At 41.1% G+C, this 26,374-nt stretch overlaps 1 protein-coding gene across 2 annotated transcripts in view; it reads right to left on the bottom strand.

Moving 5' to 3' along the window:
* DGKI (diacylglycerol kinase iota) overlaps positions 1–26,374 on the bottom strand; it is a 201,271-nt gene that overhangs the window by 5,670 nt on the left and 169,227 nt on the right. For both annotated transcript variants that reach the window (XM_054387069.1, XM_054387071.1), the window contains 3 exons: positions 26,067–26,092; positions 9,433–9,470; positions 7,762–7,882 (listed from right to left, as the gene is read on the bottom strand). In XM_054387069.1, coding sequence (XP_054243044.1) covers positions 7,762–7,882; positions 9,433–9,470; positions 26,067–26,092 — 185 coding nt within the window. The remainder of the gene's footprint in view (positions 1–7,761; positions 7,883–9,432; positions 9,471–26,066; positions 26,093–26,374) is intronic.

Raw genomic sequence — 26,374 nt, 5'->3', positions numbered from 1 at the left:
TTGGGGTTAATCAATTAGCAGCATAACATGATACCAGGATTCATTTGTTTCATTCTTCTCTGCCCTACCTCTGAAGCTGGAATGCCTCAACTCACACACAGCCTGAGCCATGCCCTTTACTACTTTATTTTATTTTCACTTGTGCTTCTCTTAAACCATCTCACGCCCTCCTCCTAATTCCCTTTCCCCTCTTTTTTGGACCTCATTTTTACATCAGTCTCCCTGGCGCTGCCAACCGACCATTCCAAATCCCCCTCTGCCCTGGGACAAAAGCTGCACAGATGTGGGAAGGGCTGGCACTGGGAAAGCTAACGGCACTGTCATCCTGACCCAGCGGGGAGGCAGCCGTTTTACTCCAGCACAAGAGACAGAGAAAGAAAAGGGGACCAAGGCGCAGAGAAAGAGAGGACAAAATAACTCAATAGAAATCCGGAAGGGAAATGCATGAGTGAGATTTCTATCAAGGAAAACAGCAGGGGAGGAAATAAAAACAAAAGATAGAAATGTGTGGAGAGGTGGAGGGAGGGGAAAATAGAAAGAGAGAGAAAGAGAACGAACGACTGGGGTGCTAAAGAATGGCAGGATGGGGACAGGGGGGTAGGGGTAGAAGTTCGCATGAAAGGAGCTGAAAAGCATGACGCACTGAGGGGAAGCCCAGCTGAGACCACTCTCTTTCCTTAACATCTCCGATAGACTGTCTGTGTAGAATTATTAACTTTTTTCCTTCTGCCCCCTTTCACTTCACTAAAGCCTCTCTCCAGTTTCTCATGAGGCAAAGCCGCCTGAGCCGAGGATGGGAGGAGGGAAGGGAAGGAGACACTCAAAAGCAGCTGCCCTTTAGCTGAGCTCACTACAACATAAAAGAGAGACTAAATGACCATATTTCAGAGGCATTTCCAAAATATACAGCACCATGCAGTTTGAAAGGCCTCCAGCTCACAGCACACCCTGCCCTCTCCAATGGATGTGGTTACTGCTACCCACAGGAGATCCACAGCTATTAACTATTGCCCGTCCCTTGTCCTGTCAGTCCCTCAAAGAACTGGGGAAGATGGGTGTTTGCTTTAAGCAGTAACCAAAGAACTAGGGATGATGGGTATTGGCTTTAAGTAGTAACATTGGACATCAGCAGTATTTCTGGGTCTTTATCTGTCAAAACCCTCTTCGTTTAATTTGATGAGATTATCTGGGAGACAAAACCGGATTTGGTTCCTTACCTTCAAAGAGGGAATATTTTAAATATGATAGTGATCTGCAAAGTCAGAACTATTTCAAGCCTTCCCCCAATGCCATACTCCTTGTTTTCACTGGATATGAAGATTAACAGTATCTGAATTTGACTGCTAATGCCTTCTAACTCAGAATTTCCACAATACCATGGAGGGTGGCACTCTGGCTGTGGAATCATGATTTTCATCATAACTGTCTAGCAGCCATGTTGACCTAAAATTTGGTAAATTTCCACATTAAAATAGACTATTTTATACCTTATATCTTTTAGGAAAACTAAGGCATTTTCTGCTTAGGTCCCTCACAAATGTTGACTACCCTAAAACATTCTGCAGTCTAGACATGCTAACAAATATCAGGCAAACCTTATCTCTTCTAGTGTTGTTTTCTGATGACTGTTCAAACTTTCTCCCTGACATACATGTTTTTCATGGCAAAGTTTGTCTTCCAAAAGCGTTCTTTGGAACTCCTGAATCTGGCCAGAATGTGCAAATCCAAACTCACTGATGGCTTTTCACTACAGACCTTGCAGCACTAATAGTAATGAAAGCACCCTTCATCTTACCAGAGGATGCTATCTCATGGAGCAAGGACATTGAGGCTCAAGGTTACAGAAATGTTCAGGATGAGATGCTTTATTGACTGACAGTTCCACCAGAAGTTCCCACACTCCACAAACTTCTAAAGCAGATGTAAAATTCTTTCCTGTGCTTAAAAGTAAAATACCTTAAAAGAACAATAGAATTCTTGCTGGTCCTTGCTTGGCCTGCTAGAGAAGAGAAGGCAAGGAAAAGGCATACCTTGGAATGTCTTGTATAATGGTTATAAACTATAAATAGTTCAGAACTGACAGATAAAGACTCCAAGCCAAAATTGTTTCCAAATACAGATGATTATTTAGGAGGTTGTTTTTCTAATGGAGCTCCTTAAGCCCTCCCCAATCCTGTTTGTGTTAAGCAAGTAAGTAGTTAATTCTTCTCTAATGTGTATGCATTAGGGTATGAGACAGTTGCTGATTGTAGCACTAAACAGATGTGGTTTGGATGCCTATGGAGTTTGGCTCTCAGTTTCAAGCTAAGTGTTCCTTAGCTCAGATCTTAAAAGGTGACCCTCCTCCCAAGAGTAAAAATCTCATGATTTAGGAAGGCAGTCTTGAACAACAGATAGGTCTGTGTATCTGCCCGTCCTACACAGGGGATACACAGAAACTCTTCTGAAGGAACAGCAGCCAACACAACCATTTCTGCAGCAGCAAGCGGCTGTTGTCCTGACACCTACTACATTGATGCTTCAGCTGTTATTCCAGGCTTGTGATGGTAAACTGCTAAATCTCTGACAACACTGCGCAGCAGTCTCCTCCTGTCACTCATCTCTGCTTTTTCTAATTTAAGAAGGGTTATTTTCCTCTCCTTGCCATCTGAAATAATTCTGATGAGGATCACAAAATGATCTCTTTCATTGATGTCCCTTGCATGCTTGCAGAAAGCATAAAGCCATCTCCAAAACAATGTTCAGTCATAGCATTGCTACACCACTTTCTCTCCTTCATAATCTCAATGCTATTGGCTGGGAGGATTCCCTGCTCCCGTATTACATTTGATTCATCCCACTAGTTTCACATTAGTTAGTTAAAATTCATGGTTGATGGGTTTTTTCTTCTTTTGTTGTTTTTTTAAAGACAGTCACAAAGTTTTCCCTGTGTGATTAATAATAGGTTTTCTGTGCTGTATGCTGGAGGGTATTTTGCAGAGAAGCTCTTACTAATACGAACTATCTCCAGCCATGTATGGGAAGCAGACAGACTGCAGAGGAAGTATGGCTGGGCAGAGGTAATTGTTAGAGCAAGAGTAAGACTCATTTTTATCAAGGATGGATATCAGCAGAAATGACAAGCTAGATGCAAGGAATGCCTCAGATACTGGTAGTGCTAGATTGGGTCTTACACGTTAATTAGATGTTGAGAAGATGCCAGATGCCAGAAAATGCAAGAGAAAAACAAGGACATTATGATGATGGTGATGATTCAGCAAGAGAGCTCATTTGTGACTGAGAAGTGCCCAGAGTAGAAACTAGTTTCATTAATTGCTTGGTGGGAGAAGAGGCTCCTATTAGAGCATTGTCCCATGCACTCTCTGATTCCCAGAAAAATGTTAAACAAGCAATGCATTTGGAGAAGCCCAAAGGACATATGTCTGGAAAGCTACAAAAACTTCCTGCCATCCTTGGGGATAAAGGGTGTAGAGAGGAATTGAGCTGACATTTGCTCAAAATTCTGGTTTGTCTTTGTCTAACAGTCCATAATCCCTCACATTTTTCTGTTCACTTTAAATATTCCCATGGAGTCCCTGCTCACATCCTTACCATCTTAAATGATTTCATTTTAAACCTTCACCAAAGGAATGGTAACTGGGTCAGACTGTAAGTTGAGGTGTATATGTCTAAGAAAAATCCTGGAGAGGCAGCCATGACAGTGAGTTGGCAGAGGTCATGTGCCCTGTGAGAAGAGACCAGAGGCAGTAAGAAAATTAAATGAAATTATGTCCATCTACAGAATTCAGAGGCTCATATATGTACTGTGACTTTTGAGATAATTTGGAGAAGCTAGAAGGAAGTGGACTTAGCACTGGTAAGGGTTGTTACAACTGCTAAGAAAATTGGCCAATAGTTGGGTACAAGGCCAACTGTACTTAGCTGCCCATGTGTAGGCATCTATACATAAAAAGAGTAAAAAACCAATTCAGATCCCCTCAGTGAGATATCTGGGGCACAGTTCCGTTGCCCACACAGGTATTTTGTGCCATTCATATGCCTACTGGCAGGTCCTGGGATCCATTTGGAATGACAGAGGTAGTTGCTTGGGCTCTAGCTACTAGTTCAGTATGTCTTTCCTGCAGGCTTTGCACGTTATCTTGTAGGCCCATGGAGATGTCCTGGATGTCCAAATGCAAGTGACATTAAGTAGTTGATGTTTAGCTAAATGAATGAAGTGCACAGGTATCTGTCAGCTGAATTGCTTGCTGGACTGCAGTGACAGCTTTGACTAGAGGCACCCTTGAGCTAGTTGTGATAGAGGTCTGCTGCTACTCAAGGTGCCCTCCTCACTTCTATTTGCCACTGAAAGAGGACAGGTCTTCTGTAGTGCCTCTACCATACATGAGCAAATGAACCAAATCATAGGTCTTTGTTGATAGTACAGGAACTTACAGCTCCCAGGTAATCTGTGGGTCTATGTAAACACCTAAACTTAGGAGTCAAGCTTGAGCCAAATCCTAGCCTGTTTAACACAAACATTAACAGATGAATGATTACCCTCTTCCTTTCTTATGACTTGTGCCTTTTCCTTCTGCCTGTACAATTTTCAGTAACTTTCAAGCATTAGCTAATATGCTGCTGATGGAATAACATAGATGATTTTGACATCCAGAAGTCAAAATAGTGATGGATATTTTTAAGAAGGATTACAGAAGAGTTACAAGAACGTTTAAAGGACTAGAAAAAAAAATTCCTACAGTGCAGGAGGCTGGTCACCATGACTATAACTCTGCATGCAGAGCAATGACAATATTACTGTACTGCTCTCTCCAGCAACCAAAGAAAAAGATTACAGTAGTTGAACAGGCAGAAACTCTTACATGTGACTGCCTCAAATGTGTGTACACACTCAAATTGCTGCACAACCTGTGTAAGCATGCCTGCAATTTTTGCCACTGATGAAGACAGACTCTTAGAGTCACATCCTGACCAGCCTGGAACAAACCCAACATGCAGATGGAACTCACAACATGGAGAACTCCCTGTCCCCTCTCAGTGTGACTAAATGTGGTGACTTAGCAGACAGCAGGCAATGGCAGCGAGTTAATGCCCAGCACAACAGGCACTACAGGCATGTCTCCCCAGCTACTACCCCACCTTCCCAAGGGCCCTTGCAAAGCAGGAATAATGCTTTGCAAGGGAAAAGGATAAGGATGATGGCTCTCCCATCTTGGAAGAGTTGCCAAGGTTTAGTCAGTCTACAACCCACATCAAAAACTCTTCAGTAAAGAATAAAAAAGTCATTGCATAGGTGACTTGCTTCTGAGGGGAATGGAAGGCCTAATGTGTGGATAGGACCAGTTTCTTAGAAAACTCTGCTGCCTCTCTGGGGCCTGGGTTAATGATGTAAGGAGAAAGCTTTCTTCCCTAGTATGATCCTCCTCAGATTACTATGCATTGTTAATCTTTCAGGAAAGCAGTGATAAAGTAGCAACATGAAGTCCAAGAGACTTCAAGACCTTGGGATGACTGGTTAAGGGATCAGGAGCACAAGTAGTGTTATAAATAAACAGGAAGAGCCAGTTGATCAACGCCTGGTTCCAAGCCTGGTGTAACAGGCAGAACTTTGGGTTGATTTACAGTACAACAGGCCTGCTGAAAAAACATGATGTACATCTTCCTTAACAGGGTGTAAGGGATCATAGCACAGGAGCTAGTAGGGTTTATTGAAAGAAATTTTGGAAAGGTGTAGGGCACAAAACTGGGTTTGCTAGAAATAAGCCCAAGAGCTGCAGGGATGATGTGCTAATGAGGTCTGTCAGTCTGCAGTATCAGTGGAAGCAGGGAATGGAGATCCATATGGCAGCAAAGGTGCAAGTGCTGTTCATGAGTTAGTACCCATGGAATCACCTGAGAACAGTCATGTAGGAATTAAGACTTCTTCCTGAATAAAGCTGGCAGGACCATTAGACCAGCTGAAGAGTATCTACACTAATACACGCACCATCGGACACAAACAGGAGGAGATGGAAGCCATTGCACATCAGGAAAACTATGATACAGTGGCCATCACAGAAAAGTGGTGTGATGTCTCACACTGTGGAAGTGCTGCAATCTATGGCTACAAACTCTTTGCTGGGTAAAAAACTGGCCGGATGTCTGGGCCCAAAGAGTGGTGGTGAGTGGATTTAAATACAATTGTCAGCCAGTCACTAGTGGCGTTCCCCAGGGCTCAGTTTTGGGGCCAGTTCTGTTTAATATCTTTATCAATGATCTGGATGAGGGAATTGAATGCACTCCCTGTAAGTTTACAGATGACACTAAGCTGGGAAGGAGTGTTGATCTGCTCAAAGATAGGAAGGATTTACAGAGGTATCTGAACAGGCTGGATCAATGGACGGAGGTCAATTGTATCAGGTTTAACAAGGCCAAGTGTTGCATCTTGCAGTTTGGTCACAACAACCCTATGCAATGCTACAGGCTTGGGGGAGAGCAGCTGAGCAGAGAAAGATCTTGGGGGATGCTAATTGACAGCTAGCAGAATATGAGCCAGCAGTGTGCTCAGACGACCAAGAAGTCCAACAACATCCTGGCCTATATCAGGAATAGTGTGACAAGCAGGACCAGGAAAGTGATTGTGGCCCTGTACTCAGCACTGGTGAGGCCACATCTTGAGTACTGTGTTCAGTGTGGAGGCCCTCACTGCAAGAAACACGTGGTGTTGCTGATGCATGTCCAGAGAAAGGCAATGAAGCTGGTAAAGGGTCTGGAGAAGAGGTCTTATGAGGAGGAGCTGAGGGAACTAGGGTTGGTTAGTCTGGAGAAGAAAAGGCTGAGGGAAAACCTCATGACTCTCTACAACTACCCAGAAAGAGGCTGTAGTGAGGTAGGTATTAGTATCTTCTCCCTAGTATCAAATGATAGGATGAGAGGAAATGGCCAGAGGAGGTTTATATTGAATATTAGAAGAAAATTCTTCACTGAAAGGGTTATCAAAAACTGGAATAGGCTCTCCAGGGAGGTGGTGTAATCCCCATCTCTGGAGGCATTAAGTGATGCATAGATATGTTGCTAAGGGACATGGTTCATGGCTTAGCACCAGAGATAGTAGAGTTAGATAATGGTTGTACTCCTAAAGACCTTTTCCAACCAAAATATTATTCTATGAAAGATGAAAAGAGTCAAGAAAAAGAAATTCCATGATCACAGCCAATAAATATACATTTAAAATGGAGATCATACATGTTATTGAGTGAGCTTGAATCTAACAGAGACATAGTATTGGAAGGTTGGAAGGCAAGCCAGGTGAATCCACTCTACAAATAATTGCAGATACCTAATCAGTGTCTCACTAAATACTGAAATAATACCAATGGTTAGATGGGCTCCCTATCACTGTAAAGGTTTTAATGGAGGATGAAAGCTTTCTACAACATATGCTCCAATTAAAAAAACAAATCATTTCAGATGATTTCTATGCCAGAGGTTCTAATGAGAACATCACACATTACTTCTTCCCCACAGCTGATGCAACTGTGAAAACATCCATCTTCCTCAAAAGCCATCTTTATTTTTGTTTGTAATGCTTTCTCTTACCTGGAGCTACCATTTTCATTGCTGACACATTCCTAGCCTCCTGTTCATACATGCTGCAGGTGGAGATTTTGCTGACAAGTGACCACAGATGAGTGAGGGCACTTCCAGCCATGTTGTGTGGTTTTACCTGACTGGCACCTGGCTGGAGTAGAGTTCCCTGTGACTTTAACCACTGTGACTCACCATGCTCCAGGATGTATTTCACAATCTCGCCTTGCCCAGTCTTGGCAGCGTGGTGCAACAAGGAGCAGTGATCAGGTCCTTGGATTAACAAATTGGCTCCTTTTTTACAGCATTCTATGAACTGGAAAAAAACAACAACACAAAAACCACCACACAGAAGGATAAGATGGAAGGATCAGAAAAACAAATACACAGGCAAATTATTAACTACTTTTCATAGGAGGTCAGTACAAAAGTGGAGTAAAATGAAATAAAATATTACTTTAAGGTCAGCTTTGGGGCTCCAATGAAAAAAAAATATCTGAGTCTAGAAGAACTGACAGTTACATGAGTTAAGAGGAGCAGTTTGTATTCTCTAAATAATGAGACATTACTACTCTACTGGTGATGAATTATTGCTTGATGGTAATGCTTGCAAACCACTTCTGGTGGAGATATTGGGATATTTTTGAACATATGTATTTGACAGAAAATTCTGTCTTCCCTACTGAAGATTCCAAATTTTCTTCAGCACAGGAAACAACCACTTTCTTACTAAACCAGAAAACTCCAACTCAAAAATCTGCAGGGATGTGAGGTTCAGCTGCCCCAGATCTCCCTTTTCGCCCTCTGCTCATGGCTGGTGGTGGGTGGGGGGAGCACTACATGGGGTATTAACAGGCAGGAAACAGCAACTGTCCAGATCTCAGAAATGCTGCAAACTCAGGGAAAGGGGAGGATTGCAGCACAGGTCACTAGAGAAAAGAGAAAGAGGACTGGGACAGTGGGGCATCACTTAAGCTGCAGTATATCTGAAGAAGGGCAAGAAGTTTCCCACTCAAAGCAAAGTTGGGCAATAAGTTTTCAAGAAGTGGAAAGGAGACAATATTTTTATGACTGCTGGTTGAAGGACTGCTCCCTTGATGTTGTAGCCACAAGGACAGAGACAGAGGCATAGACGGGGCACCAGCAGGCAAAGATTTAGCCTAACAGTACTGTCATTTTTACAAATGGCTCCAAGCTGGCTTCTTGCAGATAAAATTGCAATCATTAATCACAGTTCTCATCCAAATGTGAGGACATGTTTTCAAATCCCAATTTGGCTTCTGAAATATTTAGCCTGAATAACTGTCAGATGTGGAACTTCAGACTTTGGGCACAAAACATTCTGGCATGGGTGCCTTTTCCTCCCAATAACTAAGAATACCAAAACACTCCGTGTTTTGAGACAGACAACAAAATAAGCTGAGATTCATTCTCCCTGCTCTGGTGGTTGCCCAGGTAGAAGTTAAAATGTCTCTAGCAACTCTAAGGGCTTGGCCACCAATTTCACTGCCACAAAATATCATTTACTGTGTAAAGTTGTGTCAGAATTACCCTGCTGTGCGCTTGCATTTGCCAGTAGACTAATTTCTCTGTTAGTAACTGAGACATTGCTCTGCACAGTGCTCCATGAATTGTGGGCTGAAAGGTGCTGTCTAACACCAGATCCTATTCACTTGAATTTCACATCTCACCTGACTGATGTGTTCCCCTAATAGTCAGGATTTCCTGGAAAGGTTGTAAAATGGCACTAGCCAGCCCTCCCTACAGCAGTCTATTTCTGGTTTGAGCAGAGGTGTGATAAAATTTACGGTATATCAAACCTGTGAAAAGCTATGAGAAGGTGGACACTCAGTGCTCTGTACTTACCTTCAGCAGATCACCAGCTATGACTGCCTGTAAAAGTGCTGCAAAAGACAAACAGAAAGCTAATGTTAGGCAGGAATCATTAAGCATTTAGCCTCACAGCTGAGAACATAGGTCACAGTATGTGCAGGACTGATACCTCAATCCACTTGCATTCTCATACTCTATCACAGAATCACAGAAACATTCAGGTTGGAAAAGACCCTCAGGATCACCAAGTCCAACCAATAGCCCTACTCTACAAGGTTCACCCCTAAACCATATCCCCAAGCACCACATCCAAACAACCTTTAAACACATCCAGGGTTGGTGACTCAACCACCTCCCTGGTCAGTCCACACCAATTTCTGACCACTCTTTTTGTGGAAAAAAATTTTCCTAATGTCCAGTCTAAATCTACCCAGTCACAGCTTGAGGCCATTCCCTCTTGTTCTATCACTGATTACCTGGGAGAAAAGACCATCACCAACCTCTCCACAATGTCCTTTCAGGTAGCTGTAGACAGCAATGAGGTCTCTCCTCAGCCTCCTCTTTTCCAAGCTAACCATCCCCAGCTCCTTCAGTTGCACTTCATAAGATTTATTCTCCAGACCCTTCACAGCTTTGTTGCTCTCCTCTGCACTGGCTCCAGCACTTTGACATCCCTCCTGTACTGAGTTGCCCAAAACTGGACACAATACTCAAGGTGTGGCCTCACCAGAGCTGAGTACAAGGGGACAATCACCTCCCTACTCCTTCTGGACACAACATTTTTGATACAAGCCAAGATGCCATTGACTTTCTTGGCCACCTGGGCACACTGCTTGCTCATATTCAATTGTTTGTCAATTAGAACCCCTAGGTCCCTTTCTGCCAGACAGCTTTCCAGCCACAGTTTCCCAGGCCTGTAGCATTGCTTGGGGTTGTTGTGACCCAAGCACAGGACCTTGCATTTGGCCTTGTTGAAGCTCATCCCATTAACATTGGCCCATCAATCCAATCTATCCAAGTTCCTCTGTGGAGCCTCCCTACCCTCATGACGATCAACACTCCCACCTAATTTGGTGTCATCTGCAAATTTACTGATGACACACTCTGTCTTCATCAAGGTCATAAATAATGTTAAAATGGTCCCAACACTGAGCGCTGAGGAACTTGTGACCAGCCACCAGCTGGATTTGACTCCATTGACCACCACTCTTTGGGCCCATTCAGCCCAGCCAGTGCTTTATCCAGCAGAGCCTGTGCTCATCCACGCCATGAGCAGCCAGTTTGTCCGCAAGAATTCTGTGGGGAGCAGCATCAAAGGCTTTTTGGAAGTCTAGGTAGACAATACCCACAGCCTTTCCCTCATCCAGTAGTCGGGTCATCCTGTCATAGGAGGAGATCAGGTTGGTCAGGCAGGACCTGCCCTTCATAAACCCATGCTGACTGGGTCTGATCCTCTGGTTGTTCTCTCTATGGTGTGTAATGGAGCTTGAGATGACTTGCTCCATGACCTTCCCTGGTGCCTAGGTCAGACTAACAGGCCTATAGTTTCTGGGGTCCTCCTTTCTTCCTTTCTTGTAGGCAGGTGTTACATTTGCTATCTTCCAGTCCATTGGGACCTCCCCAGTTAGCCAGGACTTCAGGTGAAAAATGGAAAGTGAGTTGGTGGGCACATCTGCCCAGTCCTTCAGCACACTTGGGTGTAGCCCATCCAGCCCCATAGACTTGTGTGCATCTAAGCAGCATAGCAATCACTGACCACTTACTCATTTATTGTGATGACCTTTTTCTGATTGCTCTCTGTGACTCCTAGAACATGAGGCAAATGTGAAGCCTGCACTGGCTGGCAGATGGATGACTGTCCATAACTTGCACAAAAGCTGTAGGGACATCAGCACAGAGCTTCCAAAGCTGCTCTGGAACTGCATACTTCTGCCTGAATTATTGCCTTGGGACACTTCAGGGACCTTTTAACAGTGTCTACATGTGGGTCCAAATCTCTGGAGATGTTGATGTCAAATACAAAGAACCGAAAGCATCCTCAGACATCTCAGACTATTGCTCTTCAGTCTCAAATACACTGAGAGTCTCAAACTGCAGATGCTTAGGTGGCAAAATAGAAATTTCTTAATAATTATTTGCACTACAAAAACATTTTGACATGACAGTGGGCAGCAAGTGCTCCAGGTTTGACAGGCAAGGTCAAAGAAAGCAGGAAGCAGTCCTCACCTTTATAGCTTCTGTAATTTAAACAGATACAGAAAGAGAGACAAAGACAAGCAAAGAAAACAAAGGCTCATAGCAAGGCAGGGTAGAGCTGTGCACAGGGCTGGGGGCTGCTTGGTATTTGCTACTGTCTGCCTCATGCCTGTTAAAAAGGAGGAGGGCAAAAGCCTGGGACAGTATTGCCTTATGCATAGGCTTAATTCAGCTAAAAACACCATGGTGGTAAGGACGAACAAACATGACAATGTGCTACAAATCTACTGCTATCTAGCTATTTCCTTCATTTTCCCTCCCTTTCCCCAGTATGACATACAGAGTAAAAGGCAATTATGAATAATCTTTCTGAGAAAACACTTGGTTTGCATCTTAGAAAGCACTAAACATCTGCCTCGGTTCATACTCTTTCAAGAGTGCTTAAACCCATTTCTACCTTCTAGTCTAGGTGGTGCAATCAATTTAAGCATTCACTCAAGTGCCATCCTTGACAAAGATGCCAAAAGCTCACACAGGGAGGAACAAGGGGAAAAGAAAACCATAGAATGGCTTTGCCTCTGAAAAATAACATACAGGAAACTGCAGTGTGAATTCCATGAGGAACTTGTTAGAGCCTCAGAAATGACAACATACTGCAGAACGGGAACGGCATTCACAGACTCCTCAACAAATGTTGGTTCCTTTGAAAACTGGGGTTGTGCATGGCTTTCTGATCTTGACAATGCCTTGTGCCATGGCCATGTAGCAGCAGGAAAAGCAAAAATCTGGTCCAGCTAACTTCTGACTTGGAAAAGCAGTAACATTAATTCTTGCAATATTGGACTTAGGGCAGTTTAACGGTGAGTGTAAGTTAAACCAAGTCTTGCAAATGTCCCTGGCATCTATGGGAGCAAAGGCACACAGATTTAAGGCATTAATAAAGACAAACATCAGCAGGTAAGAGCTAGAACTGAAAAAATAAACAAACAAAAAATTGTACATCTTTTAAGTTTAATTCTTACATCATTCATTTTATCTTTTTCCTCCTTTTTTGCTGATCTAGTCTCACTGACAATCATTCTGTGGGCTACTACAGTTTGGATGTCTATAAATATTTTGCTCTCCTTACACACATGCAAACGAAACAAACAGGCGACACTAGTTTTTCATTTCCTTCTGCATCCATTTTAAAACCTGGCTTCCTTGAAATTATTTCCTAAGAGGCAGAAATGTATTCTCTTATGAAAATCATGCTTAAGATTATAGTTCAGAAAAACCAGAACAGAGATATAAGAAAATGATGAAGTGAAAAGAAAAGCCTGGCAAGCCATGAGAAATCATCTGCACTGAGTAACTGTAACAAGAGGTTAGTCTGGTGATAAGGCTATTAGGATAAATAAACTCTAAAACACATTCAACATAATTAGACCAATCTTTTCCTCTTTTTCCTGAGCCTCCAATTCGGCAAAGCATTTAAGCAGGTGCTTGGCTGTGAGATAATTGCATCCTTTTCACCAAGTCTACCTGCACACTTAGCATTAAGGGCTCTGCTAGAGTAGAACCTATTGCATAAATGAATACATTACAGATCAACAAAACCAGCTGGTGTAACAAGCAGATTAGACTATAGTAAAATAATTCCATTCTATAAGCTAGGATGCTGAAAGACTTAGAAGCTGTTGAACCAGAAGTAGAGAAAGGCTCTTTAGAAGAGGGTATACATTTCCTTAAGTATGAATATTGCTTAGCACACTAACCCCATAAACTCAAACAGGACATGCTGGGCATATTGAGGAGGAGGTTGAAGATGGCAAAAATCACCTGGTTGATAAAGAGGTGGTAAAACAAGCAAGCAGATGGCATTGACAAGAAGGAGTAGACTGAGAAATTGAACAAAACTGTTGTTAACATGCAATGTCAGGCTAGTTGAAAATTAAAAAAATTAAAGTGAGAAGAGGGTTATTTCTTCTGAGCAGCACTGCACCACTGATGTAATATATAACATGAATTATGCAATTGCTCTATCATACCATAAAATACCTCCAGGTCTTTAAGATGCCTCAAAAATTACTTGCTTTAATAAATATTTAAATCAAGTCATTATTTTCTCAGCTTCTCCTAAGACAAGCATTTGTCATGACTAATAAAAATGTTTTATTACTTTTTTCGTTTATTTAGCAAAGCAGATGTATTGCTGATGAAAGGTGACATCTTGACAAGACTGTGTTCTGTCCACATAATGAGGAAGCACTCAGTCTGCTGCGATGGTAGACTCCAAAGTCTGCTTTCTCTGTGAAGCTCAACCCTTCTCTATCAGCACACCTCTGCGGACAGTCTACTCTATCCCTGCTCCATCCCTGCTGAAACTGCCAGCAAACATGTCCTGCCCTGCAGGAAAACTTCCTCCTCATCCTAAAGCTGCTAATCAGCATAAATCGATGACATACTCAGGGCTCAGCACTAGGCTACTATCATACTATAATTTTTGCCAGTAAAACAATGTGTCAGTGTGAGCTGAAATTCCCCCCCCACCAACAATAACCAGGCTAGCCCAGTCTGGAAGCAAATGAAAAGCTGTATTTACAAGCAGAGTCTAAAATCTACAATGAAATGCAATGAATATGTACAAATATACAAAAATTCACAACATTCACAAATATATACAATCAACAGAAAAAGCACAATCGATCTCCCTTTGCTTCCCCCCAAGGGGACCCTCCCAAAGGGGCCTCCCTCTCCCAGGAGCTTCCCCCCCAGACCCCCCTGGACAGAGAAGCAGAGTTAGAGCAGAAAGTTGTTAACTTAGCTGCCAAGGTCAGTACGTGTTATCTTCAGCCAGAAGAGAAGAAGAAACAGCAGCCAGACAGCCCAGCAACTGCCCCCACTGCCGAACACAGAATGTGCAGAGTGCCTACTTTGTTTTGGGTAATAGTTCTTAAACATTTCTATCTATCCAATGGAAGTGTTTAGAACAATCGTTATTTTGCTTTCTTACACCCAATAGTGACTTATTTACATTCTTTCACTTTCTCTGTTCTGAACTTTGCAAGGAAAAATTAAAAAGACAGTTTCAAACCACCACAAACAATTTCAGAAAGAACATGGAGAAAAAGCTTCTTATAAACCCTGTAGGTAACTTCTCAGAATCACAAGGTTCTTTGTTCAAAGTAAGTTGACATGAAAAATATTTGTTAAGGTAGTTAAATAATCATTGGTAAGTCGGTGAGAGGAGTTAGTTTTCACCAGAAAGGATCTCAGAGCAATGCAGTTCTGCAGTCTGCCACTGTCAGTGGCACAGGACTAATGTCTCCTTTTACATGAGTAGTATTCATAAACCGTAAACCTCTTCCAGATTTTACCAATTGGATTGCACATCTGATCCATCCAACCATTTCCACACCAGATTTGCATCCACTACTGTTATACAAACTATACCAGAATATTGACTAAAAATATATGGCTGTTTTGAAGCTTTCACAATCTCCAGGCAATCCTTTAGTGGGAGGGGTCTAAGAATTGCCACTGAAGGGAGAAGAATTTTTTTAAACTGCGTTTTAAAGTATGAGGACCACAGAAAGAAGTTGTCACATCCATGATTAAAATGCAGTCAGTTTGAGACGAGCTCTTTCAAAAGACACAGTAAGACAGCTAATGATCTGAAGTGATCAGGACCTCATAGAAACAATTCCTTGGGCAGTGCTTACAAGTGTCTACCCCTTTCTTAAAAAAAAACCAGCTAACACACCAATTCAGCTCTTGCAATCAATATGCCATCCACATTTCTGTGCTGAATGGTTCTTACTGGTTAGAGGCAGCTAATACAAGATATTAGACATTAGAGTTTTGCTGTGGGGGCCCCAGAATTTGAGCTTCAAAGTCCACCATCATGTCCTGCTAGATATGGTCAGGGGAACTCTTAAGGAACACCTCTTGAAATACTGCCTCACTTAAACTTTGATGAGCTGATAATAAAGAAGAAATTGCACCAGAAGGTGACATTATCAAATTTCTTAAGAGTTATTAAACTTTATTTGGCCTATTATTATCTTCCAGAATACTTAGGGCTCCTTATTGCTCTTGCAGAAAGTGAAATTCATAGTCAGGAATTTAAAGTAGCTACTTTTATTTTTTTCACACTTTGAAAAGTTAAAAGCTGACTCCAACTAGAAGAGTGCTTTTACACAGCTGGAGCCTTCTGAGCCATTGAAGATCAGCATTAAATAAATAAGACAACAAACCCTCCTTCTTAATTTCTCATTAGTTTTTAGAAATCAATAATAACTTCAATTTCAACCACTCCAAATGGCTACACCCTCAAATGAGTATGAAGTCCGTGTACATTACCATTCAGAAATACGTTTGTTTTGAACAGTTTGCTTGTAACAGCTTTGTACAATCTAGTAAAGATCAGATCTTACCCAGAAATGTACAAAGCTGACTTTTTCTGCTCTAACCATGATCTTCAACCTCGGACTGCAGATGAAAGAGGCAAGGGCACAATAGAAGATTAGTTTGTGAACTATTTCCCTTCCAAGATGGCTATGAAAACAACCATCTAAGACACACTGCAGCGAATACCTTTGACATTTCTGAAGGGTCTGCTAGTCCTACAGAAATATTTTAGGGATTCATGGTGAAGAAAGGTTGCAAATCTCTGCATTTGAGCTTTTACAAACACTTTACCTCTTCCCAATATTTAATCTGCTTTTAAACTTACAGGAAAAAAAAAAAAACTCAAACTTTAAAATATGCATGCCAAACTGTCTACATAACTAAGAAATTAAATTACAAAATTAATAACACTTAGTTGAAATGACAGTGAGAGGTCTTTGATCTACAGACAATCTCAAGTCACACCAAAGCTGATTATGCTTAAATATCTCTTTTTTTAAGCTAAGCTGAGTGGAAGGAGCAATTAAATGATTCTTCATTTATTTAATACACCTGCACATACTGGAAACTACTACTGAAGATCATGAAAAAAAGTAAATGGGAGCTAAGCCTTGTGGGTTAAGAGGACTGGCAAAACCCCCAGAAATCACAGTCTCACAGTATATCAGAGGTTGGAAGGGACCTCAAGAGATCATCAGGTCCAACCCCCCTGCCAGAGCAGGATCACTTAGGGTAGTTCACACAGGAACACATCCAGGTGGGTTTTGAAAGTCTCCAGAGAAGGAGACTCCACAACCCCCTTGGGGAGCCTGTTCCAGTGCTCCATCACCCTTACTGTAAAGAAGTTTGTCCTCATGTTGAGGTGAAATCTTCTATGTTCAAGTTTGAACCCATTGTTCTTTGTCTTATCACTGTGAACCACTGAAAAGAGCCTGGCCCCCTCCACTTGACACCCACCCCTCAGATATTGATAGACATTGATCAGATCTCCTCTCAGTCTTCTCTTCTCAAGACTAAATAGTCCCAGGGATTTCAGCCTCTCTTCATAGGGGAGATGCTCAAGTCCCCTAATGATTCTCATAAAATAAATGGTTAAATCTTTGGGTGGGTACAAGAGAGGCAAAAGTCTTGCAAAAGTGAAAGCAGCAAAAGCAAAACATCCATTGTGCAGACCTGTTTGAACATCTGTGCAATAAAATCGCTTCTGTGTTCACCAAAAGAGTACTTTACATTAAACAGCTGTCTGACACAACCAAATTTTCCTCCTGATAGAACAAGGCAAAGGTCACTGAATACAAGTTAACAAGTTGGGCCAAAAACGCTGCACAAGGGACACTCAAGCCCTTTGGAGTTTGTTTCTACATGAGTGTGCAACTTAATGCCAAAATAAGCACACAAACATTTGTTCCTATCATAACTAAGAGGACATAATCTCTCACTAGCCATTTCAGAAAGTCTAGCCCTAATGTCAGCAACATCTCGTTCAATCTAACATCAGCCATGAGAAAGATAATGCTGGTTGTCTACACTTGAAGCAGCTCTCTGCATAAGAAGGGGGAAGGTTCCTAGACTTGCTAGAGGAGTTGTGCTTCAGCCTAAAGACTTCATAAGAACCATGATGGAAATATTACAGCACAAAAATGAGCACTTAGAGGCTTCTTGCCTAGAGCATAGTATTTCTTGTGCTGGCTGAAGCAAAAACTCATTGATATTCAATTTGTTTTCTACAATATATCTGTTTACTGCCACCATTCACTGTCCTAAAGAAACACATGGTGAACAAGATTTCTCCACAGGATTTCAGCTTTGGGAGGCTTCTGAGGGAATCTGAGAGCAATGGCACCAGTCTACGTAGCTCACAGCAGCAGTACTGTGAGGCACTACTTCCATGAAAGAAAACCAAACAAAGAGCCTGAGAGCTCAAAATGCTCCCGGGAGATAAAGAAAACCAACAATGCAGCAACCTGCTGCCACTGAAAGCTCAAAAGCATGTCAGATGAACAGTAGACACAGATGTCTGATGACTATTCAGCAAAGGGAATATTATGAAGGCCTTCACACAGGACCTCAAGCTAATCCATTTGCACAGGAAAACCTGTGCATGAGCACACATTCTGCTGTGGTTTGAAAGACTTTTGAAGCATACTGGCTCCCTGCATAAGTTATGCCTAATAACATCCATTTCTAGGATTGCACAGAGGTAAAAAAACCCTTCTAAAAAATTATGGGTTACCTTTAGCTACAAAAGCATTGCATTCTGTGTGGATTCAGAAGAGAGAACTGATACAGTTTTGAGTGCCTCTGTTTGCCTAACTTGAGAAGAAGATAGAAGTTTTAACATGCAAAAAATGGTCCACTTAGGTAGCTATAAATATGCATTACAACTTTTTTCTTTTAAGACTTTTAGATTCAAACAATACAGAGCATCAAACCAGGCTTGCTGAAAGGAAAGTAAGTTTAAATTCTTACTTACACAGAAGTCCCTTCATACATCTCTGGAAGGAAAAAGAAGCTTTCAAGCAGATGTAAATTACACCCAACCTGCCTTTAAGGCCTTTCACTGTCAGACTAGCTTAAAGGTAGCTAGCTAATACCAATTAGAGTCCACCCTGAATTGTTTTATGTGGCACTGGTTCTAAGGTAAGAGTGCAGTTGATAGTTAAGAGTGGAAGTATTCAGAGCCTGATGCCAAACTTTTCCTGCAAGATCATTTAACTTAAATTTACAAAAAGAAGGGATGACTGCAAAGAAAAAGTACTTCCTTTTTAGATAATCCAAAACCCCAAACAGTTGCAGACAAACTAAATGCCATCTGGTAGATATTGTCAGGTCTTTTCTTTCCTTTTGCCTGCCACTATTTTAATTTTTAAGCCAAGACATGAACAATTAATGTCATTTTCAGGAGCAATGTGGTGGAGGAAAATGTCTCTAGTCAAGCAAGAACACAAGGCAGAGAAGGCTTTGGCTGACTAATGCCAACATTTTATCAATAGTGTGACATTACTTTGGCAGAAAGAGAATTGTAGGCAAAATAATTAAGCAATGATTTATTTTTGTATTTAAAAATGAAAAGGGATAGCAAATAAAGGAACATTGTGGGCCTCCCTGTGACCTGGCTTGGTAGGCCTATCACAGGCACTCCTAACACACTCCCTTCACATTTTTGCTCCTTCAAGGCTGGCTGCAGGGCTTTTCCCTGGTAGTATCTATGTAACAATTCCTCAGCAAGCTAGGGCTTCACAGTTGAACTAGATAATCTGAAAGTCAGTTCAAGCATTTATTTGCTCATTCAAGTCTTCAATGGAGTAAATTGTTTTCTTGATTTATTTTAACAAATTGCTGCTCTAATCTGACCAGCTTCCATCAGAAACAAGCAAAAAAAACCAAAACGGAGCAAATCAGATTATGCAAGGTTGCCTGCTTGAAAATAGGTGCCCTGACTCAGACAACTCATTCCTTACTCCTACCCCTCCTAAGGTGAAAGAGATAATGGCAGTGGCCACCTGGAAAGAAACACTTCTTGTTTTCCTTGAGTAGTTGAATGAGTTGAAATTGTCCAATCTGCCAGATTCTCCCTCCCAGCTGCCTATTGACTCCCCCATCCTACTTAAATACCATGAGAGGTTGGGTGTAGGTACCTTTAAAAGCTTTTAGGCAGGAAGGATCTCTCTCAGAAGTGCTAAAACAGAATGCTTTTTTTTTGCTACAGGTACCATGGGTTTGGATTGATACCAGGCTCTGCTGAGCTGAGTAGCATACAAACAAACAAAGAGCAGATCCCCAGGCAACTGTTGGCTCAGCTGGCCACAGACATTTTCAAAACACTATCCAGGAGGGCTTTCTTTCCAAAGTGGCTAATTAATCAAAATAAATACCTGCAGTCAGGAGCAACCCTCCCTACTGCCTTTGATTTGTTCAGAGAAAGCATTCCAAGATATCTCAATTTGTTGCTAGGTAAACAGCTGCAACATCATCCTGAAGAATACAGCTTCTCGGCTGGAGCTGCATGAAACCCCGACTCTCTCTTTTGAAAGAATCTGGTGTACAAAATAGTGGTGGCTTTTTCTTTTCTTTTTAATTCCACCATCACTGAGATGCTTTGGTTCATCTGTAGTGCTCTGGTCATCCTTTTATTCATGATGGCAGGATGCTTTAAAAACTTGGGAGGAGTACATCCCCTTGCAGATTATGACTAGCAAAACTAGTGGCCAGTGGATACAGAAAGTAGAAAGAAGTTTGATAGAACAAAGTCCATGTTCCCACTGGCTGACAAGGAAAACAGGAAATACCATGTATTGGAGGTCCCAGGAAGTGTTCTCAGCTATTTTGCTCTTTACTGGTGCTCCTATAGCCATCCTCTTCCCTCGCATGGGTTTAAACTCCTCTCTTTAATGGAGCAGACAACATTGGAGCAAACACCATAATGACAGGACATTCTGCCTCCAAGACAGGAGCAGGTACTGTATAGCAAAGCATTTTCTGTACAGGATGGAGCTGCCACTGTTTTCCACACTTGATCACTCCTATCCTTATAATTCAGACAGCAGCTCTCTCCATCCAGGAGGATGTTTAGAGACAGAATTACATTTCCTTCCCCAAGCTTCCAGTTTAAATCTGGGCCAAGCAGCTTCTGTGGAAAACTTCTAACAGAGGCAAATTTGAAGGTCACCATTATAAACCCACACTCCTCGCTCTACATAAATTACTCCTAAGAGTAGGATATCCAGACTGGGTGACTCTAACATAGCATCATGGAATCATAATCTGCCAGAATCTGAAAGACCATTGAGAGCTAGTTGCTGTTTGTGTTTCCGAGCAGAAAAATCATCCCTCATCTTTATCTTTTGTATAATATTATGACATTGTAAAGACCAAAATTTCTCCAAAATTTCTTCTTTTAATATATTTGTCTCTTAATTTCTCAGTCATCCCCTCTTCCCTTAAGAATTTGGAATCTATGGCAGACAAAAAAACCCACCCAACTCTACAAACCCCAGTTTAACCATAGCAAAGCTTGTTAGAAATTGTTATGATGCAGCAAAGAAAACAAGCACCTCTGCTAGAAGCAAACAAGGCAGAAAGTCTAGTTTCATGCTTTTACAGAGAAACAGGAAGAGCAAGAGATGAATGCTTGGAACCACCTGTTTCCAGACCAGAATGCAACTCAGATGCATAAGGATTAATCACTGGTATTGACTGCTACTTGAGACGTGCTAGTATAGCCACTTAAAACTCTGACTAGTTCCATGCTTGACAAGGTTCCTCTGTTTGAGATTAGGCAAACAAGTATTGAGCTTCATCAGCTCCAAGTAGCCATTAGAGAAGTAACATGTCAATGTCCACACACTGTTAAAAGCACCTCTCAAGAGTTTGCTGACATCTTTTTCAGAAGACTGAAATGAAACTCATTGTAGTACTCTTTTAAATAAGAGTATCTCCCTCAGTTGCTCAGGTGATGATGAACAGCCAACTCAGTCACACAGGGTAATTAAAGAATTGTAAGGAAAACCCAGATGAATAAAGCTAGACCAAAGATAATGTAAAATAAAAGATTATCCCATGAATTAGCATTGGGAAAATTGTAGTCAGATTTCCACAGGCTGCCTGTGATTAAGAGTAGGCAGGCCATGATCTAGCCTGCATAAAATGCACAGCACAGCACTGAAAGGTCCTGGTGGAAGTAAGGGTTTGTTAACCTCAACCATTCACCTAATGATAATAAGGCAATCTGTGTTACTGGCCAGGCAGTGTGTTAGAAGTCTGCATTCCCATCGGAGTACCACACCTGCATGGTACCCATGGATATAGTTTCTTTCAACAGCCTCCAACAGCTGCAGATCTCCTGAGCATAAGACTGGGATTTTTATAGGGTGAAAATACATCAGGTGGCACCATTCACTGACCAGGGAGTTGCCTGTCCCCTCCCTCATGACATCCATCAGATGTTCTGTGGCTCAGTCATTTACCCAGTCTTGACTTTCAGTCAACAACCAAAGACAGACCATTGTCCTCCAAGGCTGCAGGGCATATAACAGCACCAGGGCCTATGTGACCCAACAGGTAGCCTTTCCATTGCCTGCTTCAGAGCCATGACTCTAATTCCCCATCTAAAAAACTATGCTTTGTTATTTGCTATTTGCATACCTTGTTCCATTTTTATCAGTATGTTAGGGAATTTAGATGTTAGGGGTTTTGTCTGCTATTTTGTGGTTTGGTATTTTGGATTGTGGTTTGGTATTTTGGATTTTTGTTTGTTTGGGGTTGTTAGCTTTTTGTGTGTGTGTGTGTTTTGGTTTTTTGTGTTTTGGTTTGTCTTTTTTTTTGTTTTCGTGTGTGTGGTTTGGGTTGGTTGGTTGTTTTAAATCTGGAAATAGAATGAAAGAAAAAGATGGGTTCCACTCTAGTCATGCATTTCCTAACTACCTGTACGAAGAACAAAGACACAAACCTTGTAAAATCTTTAAGAGGCTTGGGGTTTTTGTTTTGAAGTGTGTGATTTTTTTAGCAGTTCTGTTTCCCTTGCTGTGCCAGTTAAAATGGTTCTGTTTTGTAACTGGTAAAGGTGCCTTTAACACATGTCCACAGCAAGAAGCATTGTGTCCTGTTACAATTGTTCAATAGATGCCCAGTCCCAGACAGATGGTGCTTTATCCTCACCCTCTCTTCAAGACAGTATAATGTGTTGTCCTGTCAGGGATTAATGGAAGTGCCACTCACAGTAAATACTAATTCTGGCAGCAACTCTGTTACTACACTACAGATGCTATAGCTACTGCTTGCAACTAATGCTTGAAGCAGACAGTTCACACTGAAGGAGAAACAGGACATTCAGAAACCAAAGTTAGCAGGAAGAATCTATGCAACTTCATGGTGAAGGGGAGAGATACATTTGTAAAGGAGGACAAGGATGAGGGAAAGAAAAACACACAAAGAAACAGTAGAGCTAAAAATGAGGACTGAAGATTAAAGAAGACAAAACAAAGATCATGAAATAAAGAGGAAGTTAAAGCAAAAGATCCAACACAATGGAGAAAGTGTCTTTTCTCAGTAGCAGACATCATATCATCAGAAAATCATCACTGGAAAGGTGTCCCATAATAAGGAAAAGCAGATGAAACACAGGAAATAGTGACACCAATAAGGACACATTATTTAATAGTTGAATCTTGCTGCATTATAAAACTACATATGAATATTTAATATCTGGAAAAGACACACATTTGAGTAGTGATTATTAATAAAATTAACAGCCTCAAAACTGACTCCTGAATGGTTACTCCAGTAAAACATACCAGGCGAGTTCTGTATAAACACTAGAAAAGGCAGACAATTCAGAAAAAAGTTTTTCACTCACTCCTGAACTCTCCCTTGATCGTGTAGAGAAGAGATTTAAGATCAAAGACTAATTTGAGATGCTTCCACATATACATTAAGTGGACTGAGAAATACCTAGACTTAAAAATACTTGTGCTATGGCACTTTTGTTGCATTTTCCTTCTAGTACTCTGCTCATTTTGTATGTGGCATAGTTGGAGAGAAAAAAATTGAAGTATTGGACTTTCTAAAAAGTCACTGGGTCATGGAAAATCTTTGGTGTTTGAGAGACACTCCTACACATTTACATGGATGACAAATCTAGCTAGATAATCCATAGTCATAAACCACAAAACTTCTAATAAGTAGTATTATCATGTCAGTAACTGGTCAAGGAAATATAAGTCTTTCACTCTGCATTTCAGAGTGGGTTTCTTGTGGGAGAAAGGAAAGAGAGGGAAGGAACAAGCTATTCAGAGATGTTTATCAAATCTGAAAGCCAGACCTTGGCAGCAGATGGTAGACGGCAAACAGGAAGATTTTGTGAAAAACTGGAACAGTACAAAAATAGTGGAAAGAAAGAAAGCATTATGACAGTAAAAAATACTGAAGTTTAAAGACACAAAAGAAAATACATTTACACTGTCTGTTGCTCCGTTAATAGATAAAAATTGAGCAATAGAGTAAATGGAAAAGAAATGAAAAAGCAAGAGCAGTCTGCACACTAACAAACTTGTGCACTGACAAGCAGCTTGAGTTCAGGTCTTGAAACAGTATAGTAGACCCTAATGTTTTCAAATTTCTTCTGAGGTTTGGAGAAATGGGCTGTACAGTTAACTTCTCACAGGTTTCCAGTACTTTATATTGAGAAACTCTGGTCATGGTAAAAAGCAGATCAACTATTAAACAAGAAAATACCTCTGGTTCATAGAGTCAGTGAGCTGTAAATCATGGGAAGTTGCTAGGGTACGCCAAGAAATTAAAACTGTATACTACTGCCATTATCATGCTCTTATTTATCAGGGGCTCCCCTGCTATTGGAAACTAGGAATGGACTAGATGGGTTAGATATATCTTTGAGCTGACACATTTGTCCATTTTCATGGCTTCTTTTATAACTCTCTTGACTAAGAAATGACATGTCAAGGAGATGGAAGAAAATTTATTAATGAAACTATGTTTGACAGTCACTATACTGGACTAAAAAGATCTTGGCTGGAGCCAAGGATAATGTAGGTTGATACCTAACTATTCATTCCACACTCCAAACAAACATGCTTCATGACAAAATTCCAGGCTCAGACATCTTTACATCTCTGTTTGTAACAGTCCTTAACTATTTCCCATTTGGGACTTTCTTGAATGCTGCTTATTGTATTATCCAGAAATTTTGCTGATTGTGTAACTGATTGAATGCCAGAAGAAAACAGATATTTATTTTTGTAGTCCAAAATAATATTGGCAATTCAGACGTATAGGATGATCTTTCTCCTCTCGGTTACAGTCCTCCTATTTTATTTTTTATTTTTTCATTCCTTAAGCAACTCTGCCAGTGCAATCATCATTTGAAGTATGTCTAGAGGAATATTTATACCACCTAACTCTAAGCATTTAAACTGGTCAAGTTATTAGCCAGCTAGACACTGCAAACTCCCTCATTAGACCGTAGGGAAAGACCTGATCCTTCAGTCACTCTCCTTCAGAGTAAGCATATTACCACAACCTGCAACTCTTGTTACTCGAGATATAAAGATTTTGCATGTAAAAGTTATCCGCACTAAATTCGACAGCATGCTACCAAACTGACTTTAGTGGTAACACAAGATAACAAGGGTTCAAACTTTTAAAGCATAATATACTCTCTTCTACTACAAATGTCTTGTCCTGTAAGTCACCTTCACCAAAAAAAAAAAAAAAAATCTTTCTTAATCTCATGCATAATTTTCCATAGGTGAAGCATTATGTAGTTGTGTGAATAAATTGCAAACTTTTATGTTAGTTCCATTTGATTGTGCAAGATTCTCCCAGTACTCAGCACTGGTGAGACCGCATCTTGAATATTGTGTTCAGTTTTGGAGCCATCAATACAAGAAAGACATTGAAGTCCTAGAGCAGGTCCAGAGAAGGGCAACAAAGATGAGGAAGGGTCTGAGGAAGAGGTTTTATGAGGAGTGGCTGAGGCAACTGGGGTGGTTTAGTCTGGAGAAGAGAAGGCTGAGGGAAGATCTCATTGCTCTTTACAACTACCTACAAGGAGGTTGCAGGGAGATAGGTATTGGTATCTTCTCCCTAGTATGTCAAGTGATAGAATGAGAGGAAATGATCTCAAGTTGCACCAGGGGAGGTTTAGATGGGATATTAGAAGAAAAGGCTCTCAAACACTTGAAATAGTGTCCCTAGGGAGGTGCTTGAATGTCTATCTCTTGAAGTGTTTAAAAGAAGCACAGATGTGGTTCTAAGGAACATGTTTTACTGCCAGAGTTGGGTAATGGTTGGACTCAATTATCTTAAAGGTCTTTTCCAATGGAAACAATTCTATGATTTGTTTTACAAATAATGCAGCGTAGGCTTAACTTCTGCCAGTCCCAATTAAATCAACCAAATGAACAAGCAATTGATATCTAGGGGTGAACATCATGCGAACATCAAAGTTTCAGTTTTAGAAAGTAATTATTCTCCACTACAACTGTGTTAAAACACAACTTACTAGCTTGTCTTTAGAGTAATTTTTAATATGTTACTAGTATCTATAAAATAGATCTTACCTTGATCTTCTGAAGAGACCGGTGATCTGGAATAAAACAACAAAGTCCAGTCAATCTTTGCTATGAAAATACCGTAAATAAGTTCAGTGTCACTGTGGGGGATGTGATATGGAGGAATTTGAAGGTTTTATTCTTTATTCCTTAGAAGAGATGGCTGGAAGGCACCCTGACAAGGAAGGAGCAGAAAAGAGCAGGGACCTACTCTAGCAGCAAGTTTACAAGTCATGTCTATATGTCACTGGTCAGCTACACTGTGAGGCACTCTTGGCATGAGTTTCTCTAAGTACTTCACAAAGCAGTTATCTTCT

Source organism: Indicator indicator, chromosome 14 (genome assembly GCF_027791375.1).
Source record: "Indicator indicator isolate 239-I01 chromosome 14, UM_Iind_1.1, whole genome shotgun sequence".
Classification (NCBI taxonomy): Eukaryota; Metazoa; Chordata; class Aves; order Piciformes; family Indicatoridae; genus Indicator; species Indicator indicator.
The sequence above is the reverse complement of the archived record's forward strand: the minus strand, read 5'-3'. Positions and strand labels throughout refer to the sequence as shown.